Source organism: Arabidopsis thaliana, chromosome 4, assembly GCF_000001735.4.
Source record: "Arabidopsis thaliana chromosome 4, partial sequence".
NCBI lineage: Eukaryota > Viridiplantae > Streptophyta > Magnoliopsida > Brassicales > Brassicaceae > Arabidopsis > Arabidopsis thaliana.
Window position 1 is genome coordinate 13,797,463 of NC_003075.7, and position 12,092 is coordinate 13,809,554.

Here is a 12,092-nt window from a genome sequence, read left to right on the forward strand (position 1 = left end):
TCGAACATGAAGAAGAAGAAGCTGTCGTCGACGCAGGCTATTTGCTAAAGCTGCAAGTTTTGTTTGTCTCCGAGGACAGGTTTCAAAGAAAATTCCGTGTGCATGGACCAAAATAGTTGAACTAGGAAAGGCTCATGCAAAATAGTTGATGCCCTCGTTTTGCGATGGCAAAGAAGATAACGTACGTACTCATTTGCAATTATGTATACTCAATTTTATCAAGGCCAAAATAAAATATTGTATGTCAAAATACAAATACAGATACTCCACTGATCCACTCAAAGCTTGCAAACTTTGAATTGAAGACTATAAATAAGTGGAGAAAATGAAATAAACAATGAGGACGAAACTCTGAAGTAAGGAACATATAGCCAAGCCAAAACAGGAATACACCCACTTACCCTCAAATGCTAAAATTGGATATTTAGGAAAGAAGAAGAAAAAAAAACAAGATTTGAGACTCAATTGAGCAAAGAATAGACTTCAAAAGAAAAACAAAAGCTGAAGACAGTTTTCGCTTCTGAGATATTAAATATATCACAAGCGACAATCAACTCGTGGATGCAAACGCAGCGAGAACGTTAGCTTGAGAAGGCGGTAGACTACTTATTATTGGCTGCAACTGATTCCCATAAACCGAGATTAGATGGGAGAAAGTTCTGCCTACAATTGCTTTCACTTCAACTTTTTCGACTGGCGACTCCAATACTTGCCCAAAGATTTTAACCAGCTCCGGAACATGAGAGAAGATCTGATTTTGCATCCAAGCAAAACAATTTTATCAAATTAACCTTAGTAATGTTTAGCCAAAGGTGAAAATATTGCCTTGAGAAAACTACCTGTGGATTGGATGACGAAACAAGGGAATATATACAGGTGTAAACAGCCATGGACTCCTCTTGATCTTCCTTTAGAGGTAGACCTCTTAAGAACACTGGAAGTACCTGGATTATATAACTTAGGGATGAGTACCGTGTTTCATAAGGTTTCAGGAAGTAAGCAAAAATACATGAAAATGGCCTAGCTCCTAGATCATACTTGATTTAGCGGGACTAGTTGAGGATGAACAACAATCATCCTTGCGGTAGCACCTGCTGCATTATCCCTAACAGCAAGGTCTGGTTCTGAATCCCCGAAAAGTGGGGAAATTCCGCGTAGCACATCACCAAAATATCTGGTATTGAGTCAAAGGGAGACAAGTATCGCATGGACTGACAATTCTCATATTCTTCCAAAACAGAAGGACGATGAATGAGCATAGAAATCAATGGATAAAAGTCTTTACGACTAGAGTAGAGTTGAAGCATGTAACACGAAAAGGATACTTAAGAGCAGTTTCACCCCCGTTTTTGCATAGCTCTCCAACACAGAAAGCTGCATTCCTTCTATTGGTTGCTTCTGGTGACCCCAACTCTTTGAGCACCAAAGGCATTAATCTCTGCAAGAGAATTACCCCCAATAGTTGGTTTAATAAGGCTCAAACACCAATCATAGAGAACATCAGATGAGGAAACGTACATCAACATAGGAAGAGATTGGAAGACCCATGTCTTGAGCAACCTCAGCAAGACTAGCAACTACCATTGTCCTATCCTGTGGAGGACGTGAAGCTTTCTACAGACACAAGAAGTGAAACAGTAAGTGCCTAAGTTTCAATGGAAGAAGATATGTCAATGAATACTTTATTCACTAATACCCACCGCAAATTTCATCAACGGCTCAAAGAATTGGGCAAAGACAGGTTCAAATTGAGAACCCATACACTTTGCAAAGGCGGGAAGGAGGTCAGAAACTGCATCCATGAGGACCTCATCATGTCCAGTATCATCATCATCAATATCACTCTCATCTTCTAACTGCTGGCAAGCTGCTTTTTCCGTCAGCAGTAGCAATGTCGCATCAACAAGGGGTGATAAATCTAGAACCATTGTCAGCATATGATACATGAGTAAGGATCATTTAAATATCCTGAAAATAATTTACATCAAATTGACTCCAACAAGAATAGATACCCACACTTTTGAATGGCTGGGTAACCATAATCCTTCATGATATCGGCAACACTGATGCAAGCCTGAGCAACAACCTCCTTGTCGTCATCATCAGTCATAGTTTTGATATAATTATTCATAACTGTATCTGCGATGGACAAAAACGGTTTCAATATCTTCCCGTCATTCTTGTGTTAATGAGAAAAAATGCTGTGTTATGTGTTACCAAGAATTTCATTTGCCTTTCCAGTTCCATCCTACAAAAGAGCCAAACATTAGGAAAAAGGAAACTACCATGGCTGGAAATTAGATAGGATTGAGATTCGATATATGCATGATCAAGTTCTTACATTATGAGTCTGGAAGATAGCATGAGCTGCAGCCAATATATCTGCAATTCAAATTAGAATGACAAGCTGTAATGCCACAATCATTATCAAGTCTAACCCATAGATTAGGTAAGCTTTTAAATACTAACATAGTTCCCACCCAGTATAAACAATGACAATTAATGGAACAGAATATTGAATAATCAATAGATTGAAAACTCACGTTTCAAACCAGTAACTGCTTGAAGCCGAACATCTTCATGAAAATATGCAGAATGTTTGTCCATAATCTTCAATGATTCCTCGAGGTAGCTTATAAGTTAGTTAAGGAGGCATAAAAAGGTTTCTTGTAAAAAGTCCAAAGAAGAAACAACCGTTAAAGGGAAGTTGAAGGATACGGTGCAAAAGCAGATTTAGTGTGGAGTGCAAACAGGCCAAGAGCTTGAGTTGCAGCTGCCTTTTCATCTAAAACTCCTGTTCTAACGCTAATGTTCCTAACTCTGGGCTCATCATCAGCATCATCATCAGAGGATACCCCACCAAAATCATTGACATTTTCATCATCTGACTCATCAATGTCCACTGCAGATCCATCATCAAGATTGCACGAAGCAAATACTAATGGCATAACACGAGGCAAATACTGCGGGAAAAACGCTATGTTTACTTTAAACCTAATCACTGGAGTATTATGAAGTCTATTTGAAAGAAATGTATGCACACCTGGGCAAAAGTGTCATCCAATATTTCTGCTACGTTGCTGAAGAATCCATGAGTATATTCTCGCAACTCACTGAACTCCAATTCAAATCCCTGGTATTTTGTGATTGTGAGCTCTTTCTTCCTCAAAATAGCATATATAGTTCAAAGATACAGAATATAAATATATAGTAAGGCAATTACTGATATTGCAGCATCAATGAAAGGTGGCAAAATGGCCTCCATCCCTTTTCTCCCAACAGACATTGCAACAATCCCTACAAGCTCAGTAGACCTGGCACGGGCACGAAGATCCTCGTCTTTGGTGAGCACCATGAAAAACTTCATCAACTCTAGAACCCTCTCAGCGTATGGATTGAATGCTTGCTCTGCAGCAGCAGCAACCGACCCAATTGCAGACTGCAAGCAAGTAGCACGACGCTTAAATCAATATTTCAGATACACCAGTTCAAAAGAAACTCTGGCAAAGATTGTCAGTTTACCATGCATGTCTCTTGTAGATTACGCGGACTATTTTCTAGGGCTGCCATAAGCTTCCCCATTAAATGATCAAGCAGCGGAACAATTTCCTCTCCCATGTTCTCACAGAATGCTGCTAAAGCATAGTGTGACTTTTCCTGTAGACAATAATAAGAAATGTTACTAATAACCTAAGGTGATAATCGGCAGAAAGGTGTATTTTCAAAAAGAAGACACAAACCACACTCAATTGGTTTCTTTAAATTTTACCTTCACTTCCTCAGATGTATCTTCAATTGCAATCAATAGGCATGGAAGGACACTCTGATAGTGTGATAGGATCTCGGGCTGAAGATGCTCAGCGAATTGGCCAATTGCAAATGATGCAGCCCCTCGAACCACTAGCTCAGGGTCTCTTAAAGCTCCTAAGACTATATTAAGAACAGTATCCAGCTTCTCTTTCATCAGATCAAAGCAACCCTCTGATATAACACCAAGAGCTGTTACAGAAGCTTCCCGAAACTTGAGGTTTGTACTTTGACAATGCACGGAAGCAAATTCAAGAACAGGGAGGAATACATGCTTTGGCAGGTTCATAGCTAGAGTGTCAATAACTTCAGCAGATGCACGATCAGGAGCAAGATCATCATCGTCCTCTTGATCAGATGACTCAGCGAGTAAAGGGCACATAACTTGCAAGATTGGTATGACAAGCTTATGTTTTTTAAGGGAATTGTATTTATACTTTGCCAACCATGAAACTATTTGGATTGCCTGGTAAATGAATGGAGTAAGGCATAAGTAATCATAACACCACAATTCGAACCTATTTCAAGCGAAAGAGAATAATTCTCCTAACCTGGTGACGGGTGCTACTTTCCAGATTTTGGTTACAGGAAACTTCAAGAGAGAACTGCACAATTGCTTTGACAGAATCTCCAAGAAGGGGAGCAGGAGATTCAATCAGCTCATCAAAAATTTCAAAAGCAAGTATAGCAACATCCTCCTCTCCAGATGCAATACATTTCCTTGATACATCCAATATACTGGGAATGAAATCTCGGAACTTCACCTGACAGAAATGACATAAGCATATATTCCAAATCAGTCTTTAAATTAAACATGTATATAACATTAACAAGAAAGTGAGAAAGTGGCTAAATTTACCACTTCATCTCCGTCGTTGGTGAATTCCAGAAAAGAACCAACCGCCCTGATAAATTACAGAAGCTTGTAAAAGAGTAGAGATAAAGGTCCAAGAAAGGAGCAACAGTTATCAATTCCAGAGAAAAACAAATTACTTGAGAGCAGCAACTCTGACACGACTACTGCTTTCATCCTGCATACACTTGAGAAGAAGAGCCTGCAAGTCTGCAAAGTATGGCCTAAATGTGTTCCCAATCGTTTCTGTCAAAGAGCTGAAAAGGATCAATGCTACCTACAAATACAAACAACAAAATAAGATTTTTAAACAAAAGAACCATAAATAGACAAAATGAGACAGAGAATTTCAAAGGGAAGTTACTTCACGATGATCTTCTTGAGCACTCTGACTACACTGGAAGAGAAAGGTTAATAAATCAGGCCACTCTCCAGCTGGAACAGCGTACTTGGCTACTACACTCACAACATTAGCACTCGCACGTCTCACCGGTGGACTGTAACAACTCCAATAAGAAATCAAAAACTCAAATCCCAATTGAAAAAATAGAAGAGCAAAAGAGAGAGAGAGAAACAGACCTATTCTCCACAGTGATGCTCTCGATTAAGGATTGCTTAACATGCTGTTTAAGCTGAGGAGAAAGCTTAGCCCAATGTCCGGTAATCCTTTTGCGGAGGAGAACGGCGGCGAGCTGGCGGACGTTGGGGGTTTTAGCGGTGCGGAGATGCTGAACGAGAGCGGGAACAACTTGAGGATCTTTGGCAAGACGTTTGATCTGATCCTCTGCTTGACGCCGAGCATCGTTGTCTGGCATGAGGAATTGGATCAACAGAAGTTCGAGAGATTGCGCCATAGTTTGTTTGTTGATTGATCTCTCTTCCTTCCTCAAGCAGAGACAGAGGCTGCTCTAGTTGTAGCAGCAACTAGCAAGACAGCGAATAGGGTTTTTCTTATTTTTTGTTCTTTTATTTAATTTGCGAGGGTTTTTGTTTAATTCACTTTTCGATTGGTCGGTATCTTATTATTTTTGGTGGTAAAACTTTATTATGGAGTTTTGACTTTTGACTTAAGTTGTTTGACTTTACTCCAAATTCTTACAACAGCAAATTTTGTAAGCAATTACGGAAATTTCTTTCACTTAAGTATGGAACTGAAAATTCTAACAGAATAATTTTATGTAGAAAAATTGCTTAACAACAAAACAGCAACGAATGGTTATCTTATAATTTGTAATGAGTTACAAATCTCTTTTTATGACACTGAGTACAAATAAACTATAAATTATGAGAGATGTGTATGATTTGTTGTATTGTTTTCTATAAGCCGAAGATTTTTTTACATCTCAATGTCTTCGAGTTCTGGTAAAGGGAACCTGAGAAGAGCTGCTATTCCAGTCAGCTGTGCCAATTCTGCAAAGTTCATCAACACTTATTTAGCACATTAAAAAACATAATCACATCACAAATTCACTAAGATAAGAAAGAAGCAACACTAACGTTCTCCTGACACATGCATCGCCGAAAATATAAAAGCATCTCCTCCCGAATCTTTTACCGACTCCACCAAATTCACATACTTCTTCCTTGTTTTCACGTCAGAATTCCTGGACCAAATTTATATATTTGTAATGTCAGTCTCAATCACGTTTGCCTCTTAAAACTACCAAAAAAAAAAACGCATTGAAATGGGATATTCCCTTCCGTTACTAAACCTGAAAAGCTCGTCCGTTATGAGAAGCGTTTGAATTGCCATTCGTTCATTTGCAACTTCCACGTGTTTTGGTCCATAGCATGCCCGATCTGGTTCCTGGATTAAAAATCAAAAAGATATCAACACATATTGAGAGATTCTTAAAATTTGATGAGAATATTAAGAATCGCTGAGAGCTTTGACCTACAGTTGAAAGCATGTTGTGAAAATCATTGAGAGCTTTGACCTACATAGGCAAATTCACATCAGTTAGGTAGATGACAAAGGTACATTTCAAGAGCACAACTCAGATGATAGAGATCAAAAGCCACAAAACAGTGAGGACTTATTTGAGTTCGTGTGAATTGTGACTTTCAAGCTAACCCAGTTTCGAATGAGCAATTCAAAAATATAGGCAACATTCTAAATCACCTCTTTTGCTGCTTTTGTATCTTTTATCATATTCATCACGTTGGGGGCATGGAGAACCTCACCCAGGCTATGTCTGTGCACCAAAATATTATGTCAGAAATCGAAGAAAATTTGCATGAGCAGAGAATCTCAGGCTGTTTAGTTTAGAAGTGAATAAGCAAAAAAAAATACAAACAAAGTAGAGTGAACCGTTAACACTGATAGCCACCATGAACATGAATCATAACATTACTAAAGTAGGTAACCTGGTCAATTCGGACATTGTTATACAAAAATTAAAAAAAAAGTGTATGTTTCCTGCTAAAGAAATTATTAGGTTTATCCAGCAGATATCAACTCAGATCGACAGTATAAATCTCAAATCAGTGTTCCACAACTTTAATAAATAAATTGCATGTTATATCATTTGACTCTGAGCACTCAATGTATTTTAGCATGGCAGAACAAAATTTTGACAGGCTTCATGAACAATTTCACAGAAATACTACCTATATCCAGAGTTTGTGTGCACCAATATTATACGTGATTTATTCTCAATAATAGGTCTCAGTTGTCTTCTTTCTGCTTCCAACAATAAGTGGCGATGAAACTGATCCTGGAGACATGAAACAATCAAACGGTCTGTGTCATATATGTATGGGAAATTTGTAAGCCTGGTCCAGCTGCAATTTGAAAAATAATAAACCACGTAAATTTAGAAAGTCTTTGAGTGACCAAAAAAAAAACCTTTGTGAAGCCGGGACTTGCAACTACTGCACAGCGAACGACACTGAAGTCAACATGTTTCACAAAGGCCTGTGATATTGCAATAGACTTTTAGATATGTGAAACTCTTTCCGCTTTTTTGTGGTATGTTTTAGAAAACAACAAAAAGAAAACATCAACATTCTGAGAAAAGACAAACCTGCAGAACATTCTCAAAAAATTTCTTCAAAGCCTACAGAGAAGCAAAAAATGACATAAATTGAAAGGATAAATATGTAAACGAATTTTGGGCACATATATGACGAAACAGTGAAGGAACATACAGACTCGTAACCAGCAATTGCAGGTCCATGCTTCCTAGGAATGGATGTTTCTATTCGTGCACGGCTACTTGTCACACTGCCAAACAAGACAATAAAGTAAACAAGAACAGAATTGGATGAATTTCTTTGACCCGTTTCATACTTGTTCAGCCAAAACCACCCAGGTGAAATAAGAGAACTACATGTTGTCAAAACAAAAACTAGGAAATAACAAATTTCACAGACAATGGACCTTGTCACTGCAATCAGTACCTTCTGCCCACAAGGAAGATTTGTGCCAGTCCTTCTTGCATTAGAACTACAGCTAGATCAGCACTAGCAGCGGGATCTGTGCATAAGACAAGTGCAATAAATTTGAACCCGGAAGAAAAAATGGAAGATAACATGAGATCAAAAGCACATGACAATATGACATACTGAAACATTAGCTATTTAAAATGAAAAAGCCTTAACGGGTCACAAATCATGTTTGTGCATGATTGGCTGGAGGGTTTATCAAAGGCGTGTTAAGGCTTGTTGATGGATACACAAGGGTCTTAGAGACTTGAAAATCTTATAAAAAAAATGCATTTTCGTCTCAACAGCCACGTATAAATAGGAACTAAACTAAACTGACATGCAGGCCTAAGAGATAAACTGGAGACAGAAGAGGAGTTCTGGAATATTGCATGTAAAAAATTTTGTTAACTAATGCCTTGGATTTGATATCTACACTAGATGACACGGAGACAGATCTTGGATATTGTGTCAACCAATCAACACAGACACCTTCCCAGTTATGTGACAATTAAAAGGAGGAATAAATGGAGCAGCATACCTGAGGCCTGTTTGAGTGTATCAAGAGCCATTGAGTCCCACATTTCCTGCAAATTAGCCATGTACACACTAACGATTACAAATGAAGTTTTAACATAAGTAGGGGGTTTCAAAGTTCAAACTTATAACCAACACAGTAAGCAGACTGCTGCAAGAAAAACATCAAGACCTGTGTATTGTAAAACAGCTTTTACCTAGTTTTTAAAACTCTAACAATGGGATCGTGCACTTTAATAACCATATTTAAAGGTAATGACATTTCTAAGCATTACAAAATACATTAATGGTTATCGAATATTAAATCCATGTTTAAAACATTAACATTAAGTGGCGCTGAATTTACAGATAGTAGCTTGCAAATGGTATCCACACTACACCAGCGTGAATTGCATTACTCATATAATAGAATCTAGATTGCAAGACACATCCTGTCACACTTACAAAGGAGAAATAGAACAGAACTTCCGGAGGATAAAAAATAGTAAAAAGAGGATATCTACCTTTCTCAACACAAAAGGTCGTTTCAGCTCAAGTTCCAAAGTATGGAATGCACCAATCTGCGATACAACACATCAGCACAGGAAAATCTATAGAATAAAAGGCGGCCTCGCATCTACCTTTACGTGCTCATTCTCCAGGATATTTTTGCCACGTATGCGCAAAACAGATCCGTCTTTGTCATAGTCCACCTCCTAATTGAACAAATAAAGAGAACTGAAGACAATCAGATTCATTCCATGAAATTAGACTAAGATATCTTCCAATGTCAAGAGTAGCAAGATTAAAGGGCAAAAGAAAACCATAAAAAGAAACATATGTAAGAAATATCGATTTTTATTACGCAAATGACTGTAAAGCAATATAGTGCATTTATGGTCATTGTTAATAGGTTTCTACAATGCAAAGGTATAAACAAATTGGCATACCAAGCCCTTAGAATCATACCTCAACTTGTACTTCCAGCTTCAGTTTAACACGTTCAGAGTCTCTTCCCCCACCAGGTATCTCTCTCTGAACTTTTCTGATAGCAGGCATGATACTAAATTGGTTAACCTTTACTCCTTAAAAATTTTCATGAAACTATTACAAATCAGTGAACTTTTAATGTGATACATGATTTTAATGAGAGAAAAAAACAAAGCATGTTTGCCTAACCCTTCAATGGAAGTGGCTCAAGAAGTTGACAAGGAAAACACCATGTAAGAAACAAAGGCAGTGAAAACCGAAAGGAGACAGTACCTGAAAGTGACAGCCATTACACTATCGCCCACAGCAATCAAGTTATAAGCATACCAGAGATCATCAGAGTCCTCTGCCACCATCTACCCTCAATTTAAGTTGCCAACACCCACAGGACAAAAATCAAATTTCAGCTAAGCATTTGAATTGCACACGAGGAAAAAGGAATCAATCAAACCTTAACGCTTCCGGGTCCATTACGAACAAAATCCCTGCGAACGATCTTCATCTCTCAAGGTATGTCCACTAACAGAGTCCAGAGACACACAAGGACAGAGATTAACACTAGTCTCGAACAAAGGTTCAATCTTTCAGTTCTCATGTTACAGCAATTTAATCAAAAGAGAGACCAATGCACTGGAATTGGTAAAATCGGCGAAACAACACGGTGAAGTAAGATACATAAATTACAAACCTGTTGGAAGAGTTACAGATACAGGGCTTCAGCTCAGACTCCGGCTCCGGCTCGGCGATAGCGAGAACTTGTATCCGTCGTCTATCGATTGAATCAAAAGCAAAAGGGTCAGTGGTCGTAAGCTGCTGCAGAGATTCAATCCGTAGACACGCAGTTTCGACTTCGAAGATTCGTTCCACAGCTTCTCAATTTTAATTACCAGATGTCAAAAGTCAAAATAATAAAAAGCTATTATATTTATAGTAAAAAAAAAGGTAAAATAAATTCAGTAGAAAAAAATAGAAATAGGAATTGCCCAAGTTTTAATCTCTTGAGAAAAATAGAAATAGAAAATCATAAATATTTGGAAAAGTGTGTCAAAAATTAGTTGAGCATTTTTGAAAAAATAATATCATATAACCACCTTATTATCAAACAAAACGATACTATCCGACAGAAAAATTAAACCTTAAATCTCTATTATTGATTTTTTTAGGCAGAAAAATTGTCTAGATTTTATTTATATGCGAGTTCAAAATGGGGTTTTCTAAATAAAATTTTTAAAAAAAAAAACTTCTCAATGTTTAAGATAAAATAAAAATAAAACAAATTATCGGCTACAATATCTAAAGTCTATGAAACTTTATTTATATGATTAAGTATGACATGTCGTATTTCTCTCATTTAGCTTTGGGATTAAGATACAGCTGCACATAATAAACATCCTACAAGTTTTAAAACCGTCTAATCAGAGATATTTCTGATGCATATAATATTGTCTATTGTAAAATCATCTTTCAAACTATAAAATAAGAGTATTCCACTAGTTATGTGTCATCAAAGATTAGGTCAGACCTATGATAATTATCAATTATTTAATTCAGATTGTTATAATCGACTACAACTCATATCAACTTATAAATTGCCTAACTTATATGATTCAATATATTATTCATTAAATTAATGTTATGTGACTGTATAACATCAGCCAAGTTGTGAACACAAAAAGCTTGATAATTGATATAATCCTCAACAATTTTATAACCGATACCTTTTTTATTTTCTTCACACCAAACGGTAGCCTTTTTTATAATATCTCTTCGTCGGAGAATAATAAGACAAGATATTTGATATTCTCATACAGAAATATATAAATCTAGTTCCTATATATACTTTAATTAATAACAGCTATAAAATCTATATCATAAATCACAGTGCAATGATATGTCAGATCATTTGTGATTAGAGCTCCAATCATATACTAGTAAATTCTTAAATCCATCTCCTTGTTATCGATTTTGTGTGTTTCCCAACAAATATGTTAAGTGCAAATATTAAAACCTCCAACCAAACAAAATATATCACAATCTATGAATAATATTGACAACTACTAAATAGATCGTAAGTTTTAGTTTATGCAAGACTATACATACAGTAGTTTTGTAAAGTTACTTATATTGGCAAACAAAATATAATTCTGGTATTCAGTTTGAAAACATACGTTAATTTACACAATATAGTTTTGTAACAACAGATTTAAACTCCATATTTTGTAAACAATTGTAGGCTATAGATTAAAATATAGAAAACTCATACACGACTACTCATACTGGACCCAGTCATATTGTAAGGTAAACTGCGTATTAAACGTCGTGTAATCAGTCAATTATGATTCACCATGAACAGCAATACAGCATAATATTATAGTAGTAAAATACTTTAAAATCCTTTTTTTTCGTTTGACAAAGCGCTATACTAAAAAATATAGCAAACTCAAGTATACACTAAAATAAAATTAGTACATTTGCTAGTCTTCACCTCTAGAAGACAAGA

The 12,092-nt window shown here is 36.7% G+C and overlaps 2 protein-coding genes across 4 annotated transcripts; both read right to left on the minus strand.

The window, feature by feature from the left end:
• Nucleotides 1-153: 153 nt before the first annotated feature.
• On the minus strand, nt 154-5,620 carry AT4G27640 (ARM repeat superfamily protein). Its single transcript, NM_118900.4, has 20 exons — nt 5,240-5,620; nt 5,025-5,157; nt 4,801-4,937; nt 4,667-4,712; nt 4,359-4,571; nt 3,770-4,273; nt 3,523-3,657; nt 3,224-3,439; nt 3,044-3,133; nt 2,719-2,963; nt 2,544-2,632; nt 2,342-2,382; nt 2,218-2,248; nt 2,017-2,139; nt 1,701-1,918; nt 1,519-1,614; nt 1,326-1,438; nt 1,039-1,174; nt 840-944; nt 154-751 (listed from the first exon to the last, which is right to left on the minus strand). Exons 1-20 carry the CDS (start codon nt 5,512-5,514, stop codon nt 551-553), a joined length of 3,147 nt encoding a protein of 1,048 aa, NP_194494.2. The 5' UTR covers nt 5,515-5,620; the 3' UTR covers nt 154-550.
• Nucleotides 5,621-5,805: 185 nt separating this feature from the next.
• Nucleotides 5,806-10,569, minus strand: PEL1 (Eukaryotic release factor 1 (eRF1) family protein). Of its 3 annotated transcripts, none has more exons than NM_001341876.1 (17): nt 10,281-10,541; nt 10,044-10,150; nt 9,866-9,948; nt 9,572-9,647; nt 9,244-9,318; nt 9,127-9,183; nt 8,628-8,673; nt 8,063-8,138; nt 7,811-7,886; nt 7,687-7,719; nt 7,509-7,577; nt 7,271-7,377; nt 6,783-6,855; nt 6,559-6,597; nt 6,373-6,467; nt 6,158-6,264; nt 5,806-6,070 (listed from the first exon to the last, which is right to left on the minus strand). In NM_001341876.1, exons 2-17 carry the CDS (start codon nt 10,092-10,094, stop codon nt 5,997-5,999), a joined length of 1,137 nt encoding a protein of 378 aa, NP_001329759.1. In that variant the 5' UTR covers nt 10,095-10,150; nt 10,281-10,541; the 3' UTR covers nt 5,806-5,996. The 3 variants fall into 3 exon arrangements, with proteins under 3 accessions (NP_001329759.1, NP_194495.3, NP_001329760.1); NM_118901.5 differs by having other exon boundaries at nt 5,820-6,070; nt 10,044-10,111; nt 10,281-10,569; NM_001341877.1 differs by having other exon boundaries at nt 5,820-6,070; nt 10,044-10,569.
• Between the last annotated feature and the right edge of the window lie 1,523 nt (nt 10,570-12,092).